Source organism: Oncorhynchus tshawytscha, linkage group LG10 (assembly GCF_018296145.1).
Source record: "Oncorhynchus tshawytscha isolate Ot180627B linkage group LG10, Otsh_v2.0, whole genome shotgun sequence".
Classification (NCBI taxonomy): domain Eukaryota; kingdom Metazoa; phylum Chordata; class Actinopteri; order Salmoniformes; family Salmonidae; genus Oncorhynchus; species Oncorhynchus tshawytscha.
The window spans coordinates 56354661-56371036 of record NC_056438.1 but is presented as its reverse complement, the minus strand read 5'-3'; the positions used below and the strand labels follow the sequence as shown (position 1 = coordinate 56371036).

Sequence of the window (16376 nt, the reverse complement as noted above, 5' to 3'; positions counted from 1 at the left end):
TCAGTTATTTCTCAGTTGTTGAATCTTATGTCCATACAAGTATTTATACATGTTAAGTACATACAGTGGGGCAAAGAAGTATTTAGTCAGCTTTTTGTGGTGGCTGACTAAATTTTCCACTTATTTTCCACCATAATTTGCAAATAAATTCATTAAAAATCCTACAATGTGATTTTCTGGATTTTTTTTCTCATTTTGTCTGTCATAGTTGAAGTGTACCTATGATGAAAATTACAGGCCTCATCTTTTTAAGTGGGAGAAGTTGCACAATTGGTGGCTGACTAAATACTTTTTTGCCCTACTGTACATGAAAATAAACGCAGTTGACAGTGAGAGGGTGTTTATTGCTGAGTTTATTACAGGACCATCTCTGTACTGTCAGTCTAAGTACGGCATACTATTTCACCAGGGTAGTAAAAGGACCGATGCATTCTCTATGCTTTGTTGAAACCCTCAACTGTTCATATTGTGGCCTCAACAATGACATGTTCCTCTCGCTCTCTCTCTGTCCCACAGGGAAACAAGAAACTGTGCCCACAATGCAACACCATCACGTCGCCAGGAGATCTAAGGCGCGTCTACATGTGAAGAAGATGGCGCCTGCCCTGACCGGCCTACACCTCCAACCCCTCCTCCCTCCATTTGTTCCTCATATTTCCATTTGCTCTCTCAGTATTTGTTTTTGTTGACCTTGCGTGAGCCTGGGTTTGTGAAGCCCCTTCAGAGCTTAGAGAGATTACTGATGTATTGAATGACTCTTCAGACCAGGGGAGGACTGACTGATCAACCAACCAACCAAACATTGGAACAGAACCTAACCAAGTAGTTCATTATGACCGAGTGTTCTCAGAATGACTAACCAACCACCCCTCACTGGCTCCCTCCACCCTGCCCTCTAGTGGTGGACGATCTATCCAGTCAGATGCCCTCTGGTGGTGGGTGGTCTAGTCCAGTCAGATACCCTCTCCACCCTGGCTGACACTTCGGGTTCTGTGTTTTTTGATCCTGCTCCGATGACCCAGCTTCACACTGCTGTGTTACTCACTGAGCACCATCATCCCTGCGGAGAGGTGTGTTCAGGTGGGAGGAGGTGGTGGTGTAACTCTGTGTAGAAACCCCCTTTGGTTCAAGCCATCAGGACAGCCAAGCTAGATATTAAGCTGACCACCGGTAGTCGCACCCTGCTTGAAGACTTGGTAAGGGGGAAAGGAAAACAATCAACTCTTTCAGCGTTCAACCAAACCGACAACCTCGGAGCATCCATCCTCTTCTTCCTTTCAACCTCCTTTTCCCTTCAGTTGTGGTGTTATAGTGAAGTCAACCAAATCCCAAGAATCAGTGCAAGCACATGTATATTAGTCTGTGTATGTTTACAGTGTTTTGTGTAAATGACAGAGGTTACACTTGTATACATATGTACGCACACATACACACGCACACATACACACACAAAGTATATATTATTAAAGTCCAGTTTTATTTTGAGTTTTGGTGGGGGGGTGTTTTTAAAAAAATGGACAAAAAGAAAGCCCTCTGTATTTTTAAACCAATGTTGTCGTCTTGAGGTTGAAGTTCTATTTCATTGTACAGGAATACATTTAAAGTAATAATAATAAACTACTCAATTAGAAATTCAAGGTTTAGATGGTGTACATTTTTCATTAAACTATACAGTAACATCTGTAGGAGATTTAAACTTAAAGCAAGAAGATAATGTTTATTTTTATTTAGGTTTTTTTTAATGGAATGTAAAGATTCAAATGGCTCTAACCCTAGACTAGGAGAGATGATGGCTTTGAATTGTTACAGAACTGCAACGCTGGCCAAACAGCTGTTTTCAAAATCGCAACCTGGAACGCAGTTGAGTTAACCTCCACCTCCCACCTCAGTTTTTGATCATATAACTTTACTAATCACTTTGGTTTTCTGTTTTGTCCTCCGCTCTGATAAAGCCTCATAAAATGCTTCTCCTCCAGAAATGTTTGAGTGTTCCTTCCATTGTGCTACCCAGCAAAGGCTCCACCCTGGCAACTCGTAAAGGTAGGTCCTTCCCATCTGTAAGGGAAAAGAGGAGTGGGCCGCCATGTTGGGTTGGCCAACTGATTGCCAAAGCCCAGTGACTGAACACTACCCCACAGCAAGGTGGTGTGCTTTGTATTTGTAAAACCATGTATCCTGTGATGTCTGTATTGATGTATGCTGACAAAAAATAAAGAAATGAAAGGTTTATGACTGAATTCAAACCCCAACGGAAACCCTGAAGATATATTAACACATGTACAGAAAGCTTCCATTTTTTGTGAAGGGGAACAATAGATGAAGACTTTAGTCACAAATGCAAAGATTTGTATATTTATTTCAGTCCAGACCAGGTTTCTCTTCATGGACTACTGTTTTCAGAACTTTCTCCAGTTTAGTGCTTATTGCATTGGTTTAGGTTTAAGATTCTTTCACCATCTCCCTCCATTGTTGATTTAGATGCTATTTTATGGTGACTATTTGATAATGATCGCTACAATGTAGACAGCAGGTTTGTTTTCATAGAAGCAGTACACATCTTTAGTACAGTATTGTTTCTATAAAGGGTATGTTTTGGAGCAGCCTGTTAGAAGTTATGATCACAGGCTCATAGAACCTAAAAGGATCTGTAGAATTGTTCCAAAGTTATTTTCCCAATACCTCTGTTCATACAGTACATGTATAGGTTTTTGTTCTAGTTCCACTTTGCAGTCACATGTACAGGTAACCATGCATAGGAAAATTAACACTTAAAGCTGTGCTAAGGTATGTGTGGGTCACCTTTGAACCCGTGGTAGGATGTTTAAGCTTGCTACACCTGTGTGTCAAGACAAGAGCTGTGACTTCTGTGAATCTGCTTCACAACACTTGAGAATTAAGGGTTAAGCTCTTCTCACTGTGGTTCCTTCAACTGGAGATTTATTTCAACCTGCCCCAAAGATGACAAATTGCACAAGATGATTGTGTCAAATAATTTGTGTCTTTGTATATTCTTGAAAATGGTACGTGTCTTTCCCGTTTGTAAACTACATTTGACATTTAATTAAATGATTGTAAATCTGAAAGTTGTCCTCGCGTGCTGCCTTTATCGCCAGAGCCCATCACTCATTGCTCCTTACTCTCTTTAGGTCCGGAATATAAATCTAGTTCAAGGTCCAATGCAGCCGTTTTTATCTCAATATCAAATCATTTATGGATAACAACTATGATTGTTTTCAAGAAAACGGATCAAAAAGAAAAAAAGCAATTTGTCAAATAATTTTGCTAGGACTGTCTGGGAGTGGTCTGAGTGGGGAGGGGAAAACTGAAAACCAGCTGTTATTGGTAGAGCGGTTGTGGGTCTATTATACAGTATATTGGGTGGGTCTAATCCTGAATGCTGATTGGTTAAAACCCGCATTCCAGCCGGTGTTTATTCCACAATTTACCACCGGCTAAAATGCATATTTACTCCATCTGACTGCGCAATTCAGTGTCTTATCAGCCCAGCCAGGCAATATAAAAGCTTGATCTCTGCTATAAAAAGCATCTAGACATTATTTCACATTTCTTTTAGACTAACATTACGTTTTCAACAGTGGAGATTTGTATAAACCTTACTGTTTGTCTCTCTGACATTTTCAACATTGTTTCAATATTCAAATTCAATCTCTAGCTGTTGCATACTAAATAATGAACATGTCGGTCAGGATGAGACAGACAGGCAGGCAGCTTTTCTTAGCCAGTCGAAATCATGAATCAACATAATTTTTATGGATATCTACAAAGAAAAAACGAAATTATGTGCAGCCTGTTTGCAGTCTTTCATGCTTCAGTTTGAAGTTGTGATCTGTGTTGTTGGCTAGCTCCTCTGGACAACAGTGTCCTGACGAGAGAGAGCACATCCATAGATACAGAACAAAAAGATTGAACGACTGGGTTCTGTCTCTGGCATCCGAAAAAACTTTGTCTAGGGCCTAACATCACCTGTGCCAATATATCCTCCAAACACTGGCTTCTTGGGCATTCTTTGGTCACTGTTAACAAACCTCCAAACGGCTTCTGGCCCTTCTTTGGACACAGTGTTAACAAACCTCCAAACGAGCTTCAATGCCATACAACACTCCTTCCGTGGCCTCCAACTGCTTTTAAATGCTAGTTAAACTAAATGCATGCTCTTCAACCGATTGCCGCCCGCCCGACTAGCATCACTACTCTGGATGGTTCAGACAACTACAAATACCTATGTGTCTGGTTAGACTAAACTCTCCTTCCAGACTCACATTAAGCATCTCCAATCCAAAATTAAATCTAGAATCGGCTTCCTATTTCACAACAAAGCCTCCTTCACTCATGCGGCCAAACAGACCCTCGTAAAACTGACTATCCTACCGATCCTCGACTTTGGCAATGCCATTTACAAAATAGCTTCCAACACTCTACTCAGCAAACTGGATGTAGTCTATCACAGTGCCATCCGTTTTGTCACCAAAGCCCCATATACTAACCACCACTGCAACCTGTATGCTTTTGTTGGCTGGCCCTCGCTTCATATTCGTTGCCAAACCCACTGGATCCAGGTAATTTATAAGTCTGCTAGCTAAAGCTCCCCCTTATCCATAGCAACACCCACCCGTAGCACGTGCTCCAGCAGGTATATCTCACTGGTCATCCCCAAAGCCACCACCTCCTTTGACCGCTTTTCCTTCCAGTTCTCTGCTGCCAATGACTGGAATGAATTGCAAAAATCTCTGAAGCTGGAGACTTATATGTCCCTCTCTAACTTTAAGCATCAGCTGTCAGAGCAGCTTATCGATCACTGTACCTGTACACAGCCAATCTGTACATAGAACACCCAACTACCTCATCCCCATATTGTTATTTATCTTCTTGATCTTTTGCACCCTAGTGTCTCTACTTGCACATCATCATCTGCACATCTATCACTCCAGTGTTAATTGCTAAATTGTAAATATTTTTCCTCTACGGCATATTTATTGCCTTACCTCCCTAATCTTCTACATTTGCACACACTGTACATAGATTTTTCTATTGTGTTATTGACTGTATGTTTGTTTATGTGTAACTCTGTTGTTGTTTTTGTCACACTGCTTTGCTTTATCTTGGCCAGGTTGCAGTTGTAAATGAAAACTTGTTTTCAACTGGCCTACCTGGTTAAATAAAGGTGAAATTTAAAAAAAATAACATCCCAAAAAACACTTAATTAACTAATTTACCACCTGGTGATGTTACCAGGCAGGCCAAAACTCCATCCCACTAAATACGCAGAACTTTCATGTTGTCTTTCCAATCAGCTCTAACACTGAAATTGCATTATCCCCATTTTCACAATTTCTCAGTATCATTCCAACCTCAGGAAAATCACGTTTTAAAAGCATGGGAATGTTTCATATGACGTGGTGAGTGATCAGAATGTCTATGTTTTCCCAACAGCCAAGCCAATAGATAGCCATTCATCTAGAATTAAACTAGTCAAAATAGATGTCGCTGGAACTAGCAGCCTCCGATACCATTTAGAGGCAAAAAGTGTCCATTAACTCCAAAGGGTTTCGAACTTCCCAACACTCCCAATGATGGATGCTCTCCAGATGGTGCAGCAGGCAGGCAGGCAAGCTGAGGCAGGGGAAAGTGTATGTGCTTGTTAACATCGCTAGAACAATTCAGCCAAGGAACGCTGCCCATTCAGCAGAAACCTGTTACAGTAATTTGGTGGAAAACTACAAGATGATCACTGAAAGTAATTTTTCCCCCTCGCCGCCTCTTAGATCCTTGGCCAAACTTTGAATTCAACCAATATTACCTTTCCCATGCCTACGTAAAGAAAGCCACATCCAGTAGAAAGCAAAACAATCCCCAGAATTGTTGTTATCATATGCTAATAAATAAGTGCTAAATGAGTGGGAATGCCAGCAAGGGTTCTAGTAAACCTCTTGTGTAACTGAACTTCTCCCTGTACTCCTGCTGAAGGTTCTGGGGTGAAGCCCCTAGTCTGGATATCAACACTCAATCTCACCCCAACAATTCAGGAGAGGACAAGCTGAGGTCAATCAGATTAGGATTGACCAGTGGATATACATGTGCTTGATCCCCTGAGTGTGAAGTGTGTGGAGGTTAAAGTGGAGAAGGAGTGACCACTAGCCTGGAGGAGAAGAGAAGACTGAGGGGTTTGACGGCAGGGGGCCAGATTAAATCAAATCAAATGTTATTTAAATGTGCCTTTAAGGCTTTATGGTTAAATGAAAGTTACAGAGCCTGTATCGTTTACCCCCCTGCCCAGCCTGTCAAGAGGTTGTAGGCCAGACACCCAACCAATCCATAATTGGTGCATTAGGAGGGCTGTGACTGAGGGTCGGGTTACGGCTAGGCTTGGAGCCTGAGTGGCTCTGGACCCAGGAAGTGGGGGCCCCAAGTCGAAGCAGATCTATAGAAATTGCTTTTGGAGGTCAAAGCTTGTCCTGATGGGGGAGTATAGAGTGTGGGGGCCATTATTGCTAGTTTACAAACATCTCCACAGACCGATCAATAGGACAGGCCTTCCCTGCTGTGTTCGGTAATTCCTCTATTGCATTGCCCGTCTGTACCAATGGTAATTTACACCTTCATGTGGGAATTTGACTTGGACCCCCTACCTTACCTCCCCCTACTAGCATCCTCCTCTTCCTTCTCTGGCACTCAGCATATTGCTGCTGGTACAACTCATTCAATTAAGAGCCTGCTCTCCACCATGGCCTTTTTACAACATCGATCCAACCCAGGGTGGTTCATCGGAAAAGGATTCCGTCAGTCAAGGGATCCCTGTTTGGAGAAAGGGGAAGGGAGAGTGTTTGACATAGGCCATATGGTGTTGTGTCCTTTTCTATTTCTCGCCTTGGTGGTGCCAGAGACAACGTTTTAGATGACCCATCGTGGATTGGAGGTGCAATTAGAAAGGGGAATTTGAACCAGTTAAGACTCAATCAGCCGATCATATAGCCAATCTCTCCTATTTACCATCTATCGTTGGTCCTAAAATTGCTGTGGAAGTTGTTGAATGAATTTACTCTCTTTTGCACAGATGTCCAGGTGTTTGTCATCTCAATAATCTTTACCTTTTTTGGATATACAAAATCTGAAAAAGAAAGAAAGAATTAAAGAGGAAACCCTAGCTAGCGTGGTTGTAAAGATCTTCAGGGTCCTCTCCTCTCTGCCTAGCTAATCCCATAATTACAGTTTCTCCAAATTGCTTTCGTATCCATGAATGCTTAAGAGATTGGAGAATGACATTATGTGGATTTAGAGCGGGATGTTTTTCAATAACAAGGCGACTGACTAGGTGAGGTGAAACTGCTTCTGTGTGTATTCATGTACAGGATTACTGTAATCTGCGGTGTGCAATGAGACATTAAGGCAAAGCCACCAGAGAAACTGAAAACCGACATGTGGGAGTGCTCCAAAGTTACCTCCCTAATCTCTCTCTCACAAAGTTGTGGCTGACTTACATTAGCTGCCTCCTAATGTTTTACAGCTATTGTGGTGATTTTAAAAGTGTGCAATTTGGCTGCCCACACACACACCCACATCCCACACAGTGTTGATGCCTAGTATGAAGTTCTCACACTAGGCTATTATATCCAACAAATTTTTGGCATGATATTTTTCCATTGAATTGTATGTAGTGTTTGTACTGTATGCAACAAATATCTACATAAATGTCTGTTATTCAGCCACCTTGGCATTTACTCTCACTGTCCACATGAGAGCACTAGAAGCAAGACAACATTTTTTCAAGGAGGCAGTCCATGCCTGTACATTTGGTCAGGTTGTCAATGGTAGAAGTACTGTGGGTGAGAGAAAAAAAGCTAAACAAATTACCCTTTGAAATCAGAGTGATGATCAGTTAAATAGTAGCTGTTTTGATAATAAACTAATGCAGTAGAAGAGACGGAGATGTGAATTCATTGCACGGAGTAGGTGGGTTCTTCTTCTACTCCACTATCTCAGGCATATGATGCTATTGGTGTTTTCACACTTACTTTAGTAAAACACAATTGAAAAGGAAGTATACTTTTCAGCCTATGGTAAATGCAATAAAGAAACGATGCATTACAAGACTTTCTCTAATATAGGCTACTGCCCAGAGTTCATGTTAACCATGCCAGGGTGGTGTTATCTTATATAAACCTGCTGCCTTGCTGGCCACCCCCCACATAGACAGGATCATGAAACCTGCCACCTCTGTCACCCCCACGCCACCCAGCAGAGACAGGCTTCAGACAACGAAGGCCTTTGATTGGGCCCTGCAATGAAGGCAGAGATGCTCCCACAATTATCAGAGACATTTCATCTTCTCCCTTCTGTCCCCAGCTTCAACACACCGACTTTCATCTCCAGTTGGCCCCAGGGGAACACTGACTGTTTTGTGTGTGGTGGTGGGGAGAGAGGGGACCGGGTGGGGGAGAGCGGTGGAGGGGAATGCGAGGTGGTGGTCAAGGTTGCTGAGGGACTGCTTCGTACAGGTAAAGGTAGGAGGGAGATGAAGGGGGAGGGGGGTTCTTACCACAGTATCCAGCTATTTTCCTATCTTGAAAGGGGGAGATGACAAATGGAGATCGGTGGGGTTGGAGGGGTGAGGGAGGGAGAGAGGGTTGGGGGGGGACCCCCCACTTCTGACTGACGTTGTACCTGGCCAACTGTGCATGACATTCAGACGCCAGAGCTCTGCAAGAGAGAGAGAGAGAGAGAGAGAGACACTGGGAAGTCAAGTTCCTTCAGTAGTGGCGTTCTAACATTATGACGGGAGTATACTTCAGTTTAACAGCAATGTTTATGTGTTTATGTTTCGCAATCAGTCCTCTAAGGTTACAGCAGACAGGATCATAAATACATACGAAGTAATAGTAATTCCAAGGTAAATAATTTGCTTAGTCTAATGTAAACAGTCAAAGCAATTAGCTAAGCCAGTTACCTCTAAGCCAGCCACTTCTATTCGATCACCAAACATTTCTCTAAAAACCCCAATGATAAAGCCTTGCATTTCTATTTTTTATTAGTTTGTGCTGTCGGCAGTAGTTGCACTTCATTCAGCAGCCCAAGTGCATGTGTCTGAAAGTAGAAATCTGCCTACCCAGCAGGCCCAGAGAGCAAATCAAGTGTAGAAAAGAAGGCTTGAACGCATAGCAAAGAAGATGTGAGATTTCAACACTTTTAAAACCATGACCAACAAATACACCAAAGAGATGCTTTTTTGTATGAGTAAGTTCATGTTTAAGTTGTTATTCAGCCATTTCAACACTTTGTTCAACAGTTTGATAAGCCATACGTGTGTTCTCCCTACTTCCACTCACGCTACAACCAGGACTGCAGCTATAATGAATTAGTGGCGCAAAGTGTTCCATAAGCTTGTGTTGTTATTATTAGCGGCTTGTGTCTTTTTTAATATCGAGGACGATTTCACTTTATCTGCTCATGTGAATAACAACATGAATTGGTGAATGAGGCAGAAATAATTCTCAGCGATGAGAGGGAGAGAGGAGGGACGGTGAGTCGGGTGAGTGGCAGCCTCCCCACTGCTCCATCCCTCCCCTCAGACACAGGCCATCAGTCCAGTAAAAAGCTGTCTCACAAGTGATACAACAAATGATCTATTACTAGTGTGATCAAACCTAAAATATAATTTCAAAATGGTCTGAGAAGAACAACATTGGAAGGGCAATTCAAGCATAGTCAATATGCTGTGATAATGTATTGGGACTATAGCCTACTGCACAAACCTCATTGCTACAGAACTGTTTTTAATTGGTTAATGTTGCGTGGGTGTCACGATCGTTATAAGGAGTGGACCAAAGCGCAGCGTGGTTTGGGTTCATCATAATTTATATAAATGTGAACCAGCAACAAAACAATAAAGAGTAACAAACAAACAAACGTACAGTCTTGTAGGGCTCAAAAGCAACAATACAAAAACAAGATCAGACAAACAACAAGTCGAAAAGGCTGCCTAAGTATGATCCCCAATCAGAGACGATAGATAGCTGCCTCTGATTGGGAACCATACCTGGCCAACAAAGAAATAGAAAACATAGAAATAATAAACTAGAACACCCCCCAGTCATGCCCGGACCTACTCCACCATAGAAAATAAATGCTTTCTATGTGACAGTGGGCCTACATTTTTTAAGTCATGTTTTAAAAAAAAAGCTAAGTGGTAGATGACTGTAGAGAAGCACCACTACACATTCTGTAAGGGCAGACATGTTGACTGTAGGCTAATTCTCAGTTGGACCTGTTTCTGAATGGAAGGTACATTTACAACACCAGTATGTCGCTACTCTTTCCGCAAGTCGCTGCGTAAAGTCTCAATGGGATATTACCCAGTAATTGGATAGTAATACCTCTAATTGACAGTACTAATCCATGTGATAAGTCTGCCACTGGGACATGAGTTGGTTTAAAGGGAAGTGTCTTGCAAGTGGGCTATTGTTGTTGAGGTTTTTACAAGGCACAGTAAACTTTGCACTTATACCACAACACACAGTAACACAATGCATGGTTAAGAAGGACTTAGGTTTTTAAGGTATGATAAGTCCCCTACAATGTGTTGACATAGTTCTACAATGTTGTTTGTTTGGCTAGAGAACACAGTGGTTTGCGCCGGCTCAATTCTAATGTTAGCATGCACATGGATTAAGTGAACAAGCACCAACTTCAGTGCAGTGTTGACTGTGAGCCTCATTAACAAGTCCAGAGTCTGTCTAGGGACAATTGCGAAGTTGATGATGTAGTGCACTGTGTATAGATGTGTTAACAAAAAGTATAGACTTAGCCATAGCCAGCTCTGAACTGCTGCAAAAGGTCTTGAGATGCTGAAGAAAGGTTCAAACAACAGTGCCAAGTAATTGCCCTATTTATCTCAACATTGTACTTTTCTACATTTCTATTTCTACTTAGAGTAACTTGGTTTATTACACTAACTACCTCAGCTAGTGATGTCTCTGCCATACCCGAGTCCCAGGCTCAGTTGGTGCTGTCTGTCAGTAGCTGGAAAGGCCCCCCCTTTCAGGGTTATGAGGGACCCCAGCTATGGGTAAAATAGTATGCTACGGAAACAGGCTGTTCAGGGCTATTCACACGCACAGTCACCAGAATCGGGCCAAAATATTTTTTGCCACCTTTCACGATTACCTAAACCACAAAAAATAATCCATGAGCACGTCTCAAACTCATTCCACAGAGGGCCGAGTGTATGTAGGTTTTCACTCCTCCCTTGTACTGGATTGATGAACTAAGAGGACTAATTAGTAAAGAACTACCCTCACCTGGTTGTCTAGGTCTTAATTGAAAGGAAAAAACTAAAACCTGCAGACACTAGACCCTCCAAGGGATTTGTTGGACACCCCTGACTTTTACCATGGGCCTGTTTGAATTCAGATGGTTGACCCTTCACATCTAGGTCAGTAGAATGATTGACAGCCCATATATAGAAGCACCACTACTGAATCCACTTGACAGGCGAGATTAATAAAAGAGGAAGGGGAGTCCTCACTGAGTTGTCCTCTGTTATCTCCTATCTCCAGGATGACAATACACTAATCCTTCCAGTCAATATGAAACCAGTGGGACACAAGGGGGACAATGTTGACTCTTCCTAGTGCTTTATCCCCATAGGGGGCTAATGTTATCTGATGCATAGTCACAGGGATAGACTGACAACGGCACCCTCGTGCTTATACCTCTATCTCTGCTACATGTTATTTTCTATTGACGTTATGCAAAATATAAAAGACTGTACCTGGTTATTCAGTGGCTTACTGTTTAACATCATAGGAAACAATGTAAGTGATGTTTTGGTTAATGGGAAGTTGTGAGGGAAAGAATGCCTGAAATCCTTCCTCATAATCGACATGCCTATAAAAGCCACTGGAGGGCAATAGAAACAAATTAAGGTTATACAATTCCTGGCTGCTGCATTGCATGTTTGCATGTTACTTAAAATACCTTTACTAAAATGCAAATGTTGGTTTGGAGTTAAAATATGAATCGATGTTGTTTTATGATAATTCAATGAGTTCCGTGGGTTTGGTTGTCAGCTGGCATGCTGTACATGCCTCTGGGTTTGGCACTTCGGGGACAGAGGCTATGGCTTTTTATCAGAGCATGAAACTATACATTAGATATATAATCACAGCTGAAAGACTGTGGGGGCGGCAGGGTAGCCTAGTGGTTAGCGAGTTGGACTAGTAACCGGAAAGTTGCAAGTTCAAACCCCCGAGCTGCCAAGGTACAAATCTGCCGTTCTGCCCCTGAACAAGCAGTTAACTCACTGTTCCTAGGCAGTCATTGAAAATAGGAATTTGTTCTTAACTGACTTGCCTAGTTAAATAAAAGGTTAAATTAAAGGTTAAATAAAGGTTAAATAAATATTTTAATTAAAAAGACAGCAAGTCTAAAGTCTGGCCATGAGTCATTCAACTAATCTTGGCTTCCTCATCCTTCCGTGTGTGCCTGCCTGCCTGCCTGCCTGCCTGCCTGCCTGCCTGCCTGCCTGCCTGTCTGTCTGCCTGTCTGTCTGCCTGCCTGCCTGTCTCCCTACCTGCCTGTCTCCCTACCTGCCTGCCATCATGCATCCACTGTAGTGAGATACACGAGGGGGAGGGGTACCTCTATATTGTCTCTACTTCCAGCTATCTCTCACATTGAAAAGGACAGAAACGATTGCCTGAGGCACACTTGGATGGGACTGTCCTCACCTGTGCAAACAGAAGCAGGCAGTATGAAGAGAACGGTTTTAAGTCCACCATGGATTCAATCCCTCATCAGCCACACGTGATCATGTCTGACTAGGCCTGACACCACCAGGAAACCAGGATCCCCCCAAATAATGTATTTTCCTGTTTCAGGGGCTTAAAAACTCAAATACCTGCTTTGATGAATGAACTTCTGAAGTCCCCTTTCAGGAGATCTACTGTAGCACTGTAGGGGCAGATGAGGGTGACGATAGTCCTCCACTTAATGTGAGAGTGGGATATAGGACATTTGTGTTGCCAAATGCAATATAATGTATGTTGAAGTTGTACTGTACTTTATACTTCATACAAGGAAATGCCCAAATGTACTGTAGGCTTTTAAACAAACATGAATAACTTCATGCAAATAGTATGCTAAGACTAATGTTACCATCTTGAGAGTGACATATTTGTCATCATATTTTTGTGGGTCTGAAGTCTCCTATGACAGTTGAGATCAAACTCATTACACAGGAGCAGGAAATGTCTCCTACGATGTGTGAATTTATCGTTTTATTTCTGTACGGCCGATTTTCAGTAACTGGCAATCTGACATACCTGTGACGAATGCTTCCATCTTTTGTGAGTTTTGTTTCACATGCTCCTGAAAATGCTGCTTAAGAATGCCTTCAATAGTGTAAAAGCCTCCAATGTTAAGTCATAAAGGGTCTTGTTAAACAAAGTAAGTGTAATTTTTGTGTCTCTGTCTTCTTCCCTTCCCCCAGCTCTTTCTTTTTGTGGTGAAAAAGGGATTTGATGTAGCTGGACAATGAGTGTGCAATTTAGAGATTTCCTGTTTGAGAGTGTCATATGATTTGTCCTAAGGCAGTGCTGTTTCAGAAGCCTTTGTGTCCCGGTCGGAACAGTGGAAACCAGAAGTCCCAATGGTTATTTATGTCACCTATTGAATACAGGGATGCAAAGGCATTGTGGTGTGATTTATACGGGTACTGCTGGCTCCTATGACCTCTGCTTGACGTGTGAAGAGTCTATTTTATATGGCTCTCTCTTCTACACACGATCTCTCTGAGGAAAATTGCACATTGAAGCAGACAATAGCTTTTATCCGGTTTGATAATGGAGGGGTTTCAAACGGCTGTTTCTTTTTCTACTGTGATTTTAGACACGTTGAGGTTAAGTTACATCAGACAGATAGCTGAGACTAAAGCTAATTCTCTATTAAATCCCTTCCAGTCAAAATGAGAGATTTTGTTTGTTTGTGAAAAATGGACTTAAACATAAACTACTGACATTTCACCTGACGCTGTCTGCATGGAGGAACAGTACATTTTAGATGGATTGCCTTTTCGGGGGCTTGAGCATTATGTTATGGAAAGGCATTCTGTTAACTTCCTCCATGTCAACACAGAGACTCCTGCTTGAGGAGTTCAGACATGGCAGCAGGTAAACGGAGGTGACAGATAGTAAGGAATCAACACCAGGAAATGTCAGAGATGGATTCTGGGCTTCTATCTTGTCCAAGCATGTCCATAAAATATTAAGAATAATTTTACACCTGAGGAAGAACTGTGTGTTGGCGTGGTTGTTGCTGATCCAATGTGTGTGTGTGTGTGTGTGTGTGTTTGTGTATGCGCGCGCACGGGTGCATGTGCCAGTCATTAAAGGCCCAATGCAGTAATTTTTATATCAATATAAAATCATTTCTGGGTATCAATTAAGTACCTTTCTGACCATGTTTCCATCCACAGTTTTTATGCAAGTAAAGTCATACCAAATAAATGTGTTCATGACAGCTGTGATGGAAACAGGAAGTTTTGGTAAAATGTTATAAATGCCAACAGATATTTTGTTCATTCGACATGGTGGGATCTTTTTGTGTCGCTAAAATTAACTATGCGTGAAATGGCAGTGGAAACGACTTTAGTGCAAATATTTATATAATAACCATCACATCAAAGTAAACATGAAGTCAAACAATATGTGGCGCCGAAGAACATGGCTGACATTTTACATTCTCCCAAACAATTGTGCAATATTGTTATTTTTTTGCTTTTTGTGTACATAATGTTGCTGCTAACGTCTCTTATGACCGAAAATAACTTCTGGACATCAGAAAAGCGATTACTCACCGCGGACTGGAAGAAACTTGTTCCTTTACAGTTTTTCTCAATTGCTAAAACACAATTTCTGAAACCTTGCTCCATTTCCTGAAAACAATAAACACAAAACCTCATCTTCAAGCACTGTTTACATAACCTCTGACTCCTCTCGCAAAATGAAACATTCGCCTCAAAACAGTTTTACCTGTGTTCAAAATCAAACACTGCTCTCAAATCATAAACAAAGTGATCAAAATGATATACACTCTCAAGCAGTCAGTAAACAATACACCGAAAAATAGAAAACACAATGTTCAAAACATACAATTCTCAGGGAGAAGTACATTTTTAATCTAAAAAAAATTCATATTTTTCCGTCATTGTCTTTTGATGAACGAAAACATATTCTATCATAGTAGCTCAAAATTGCTCTTTGCAATTTGTTTTTTGTTCTTCCTCCTCGTACCCCTATTTTTACAGTACTGTACCCTGCATCTCAAACTTGTCCTTTGTCTCTGTGATACTGTAATACTTGTTCTTTGTTGATATGAACCTGCAACCAGTCAAAATCTATTGCGCAGTCAGTACTGTTAATAAATGGAAAGCACAATGTTCATGGCCATACAATTTGTCCATTGTACAGTATACAGCCTACAATGCACTGTACTACAGTATACAATACTAAAAGGGACAAAAATCAAAGGAGTAAACATGTGATCAATGTGCTTCTTCTTGTCTTTGGGCTGGGTCAGGCCAGAGCACTTCGTTGACATCACAAGCAATATTGTCCCTCCTGAGGCAACGGGGGAAGAAGCCTCTTGTGTGCCGTATCCAGCCCTGACATGATTCTTCACCTATATCACCACAGGCTAAATCCATGGCTTGCAGCAGATTTACTCTGGTGTAGGGTTGTCTATCATACACTTTCCATCTCCAAGATGAGAAAAACTCCTCAATCGGATTCAGGAAAGGCGAGTATGGAGGGAGGTACAAGTTCATAAACTGCCCATTGATGTTAAATCATTCCCTTACCTGAGCAGCTCGGTGGAAACTGACATTGTCCCACACTATCACATAGGTGGGAATGGGATTCTCATTTAGCTCTTGACCCTGCTGCTCTTGAACCTGCTGCCCAAATAAAATATCTCTTAGATTGGCAATAAATCTTAGAAGGTTCTGAGTGTTATATTTTTTATTTCACCTTTATTTAACCAGGTAGGCTAGTTGAGAACAAGTTCTCATTTGCAACTGCGACCTGGCCAAGATAAAGCATAGCAGTGTGAACAGACAACACAGAGTTACACATGGAGTAAACAATTAACAAGTCAATAACACAGTAGGAAAAAAAAGGGGAGTCTATATACATTGTGTGCAAAAGGCATGAGGAGGTAGGCGAATAATTACAATTTTGCAGATTAATAACACTGGAGTGATAAATGATCAGATGGTCATGTACAGGTAAAGATATTAGTGTGCAAAAGAGCAGAAAAGTAAATAAATAAAAACAGTATGGGGATGAGGTAGGTAAAAATGGGTG

At 41.6% G+C, this 16376-nt stretch overlaps 1 protein-coding gene across 8 annotated transcripts in view; it reads left to right on the top strand.

Moving 5' to 3' along the window:
* The window catches only part of LOC112260475 (E3 ubiquitin-protein ligase RNF220), a 158064-nt gene extending 155815 nt beyond the window's left edge, over positions 1 to 2249 (top strand). For all 8 annotated transcript variants that reach the window (XM_024435617.2, XM_024435616.2, XM_024435615.2 and 5 more), the window contains one exon: positions 517 to 2249. In XM_024435617.2, coding sequence (XP_024291385.1) covers positions 517 to 588 — 72 coding nt within the window. In that variant the 3' untranslated portion in view covers positions 589 to 2249. The remainder of the gene's footprint in view (positions 1 to 516) is intronic.
* The last annotated feature ends 14127 nt before the right edge of the window (positions 2250 to 16376 follow it).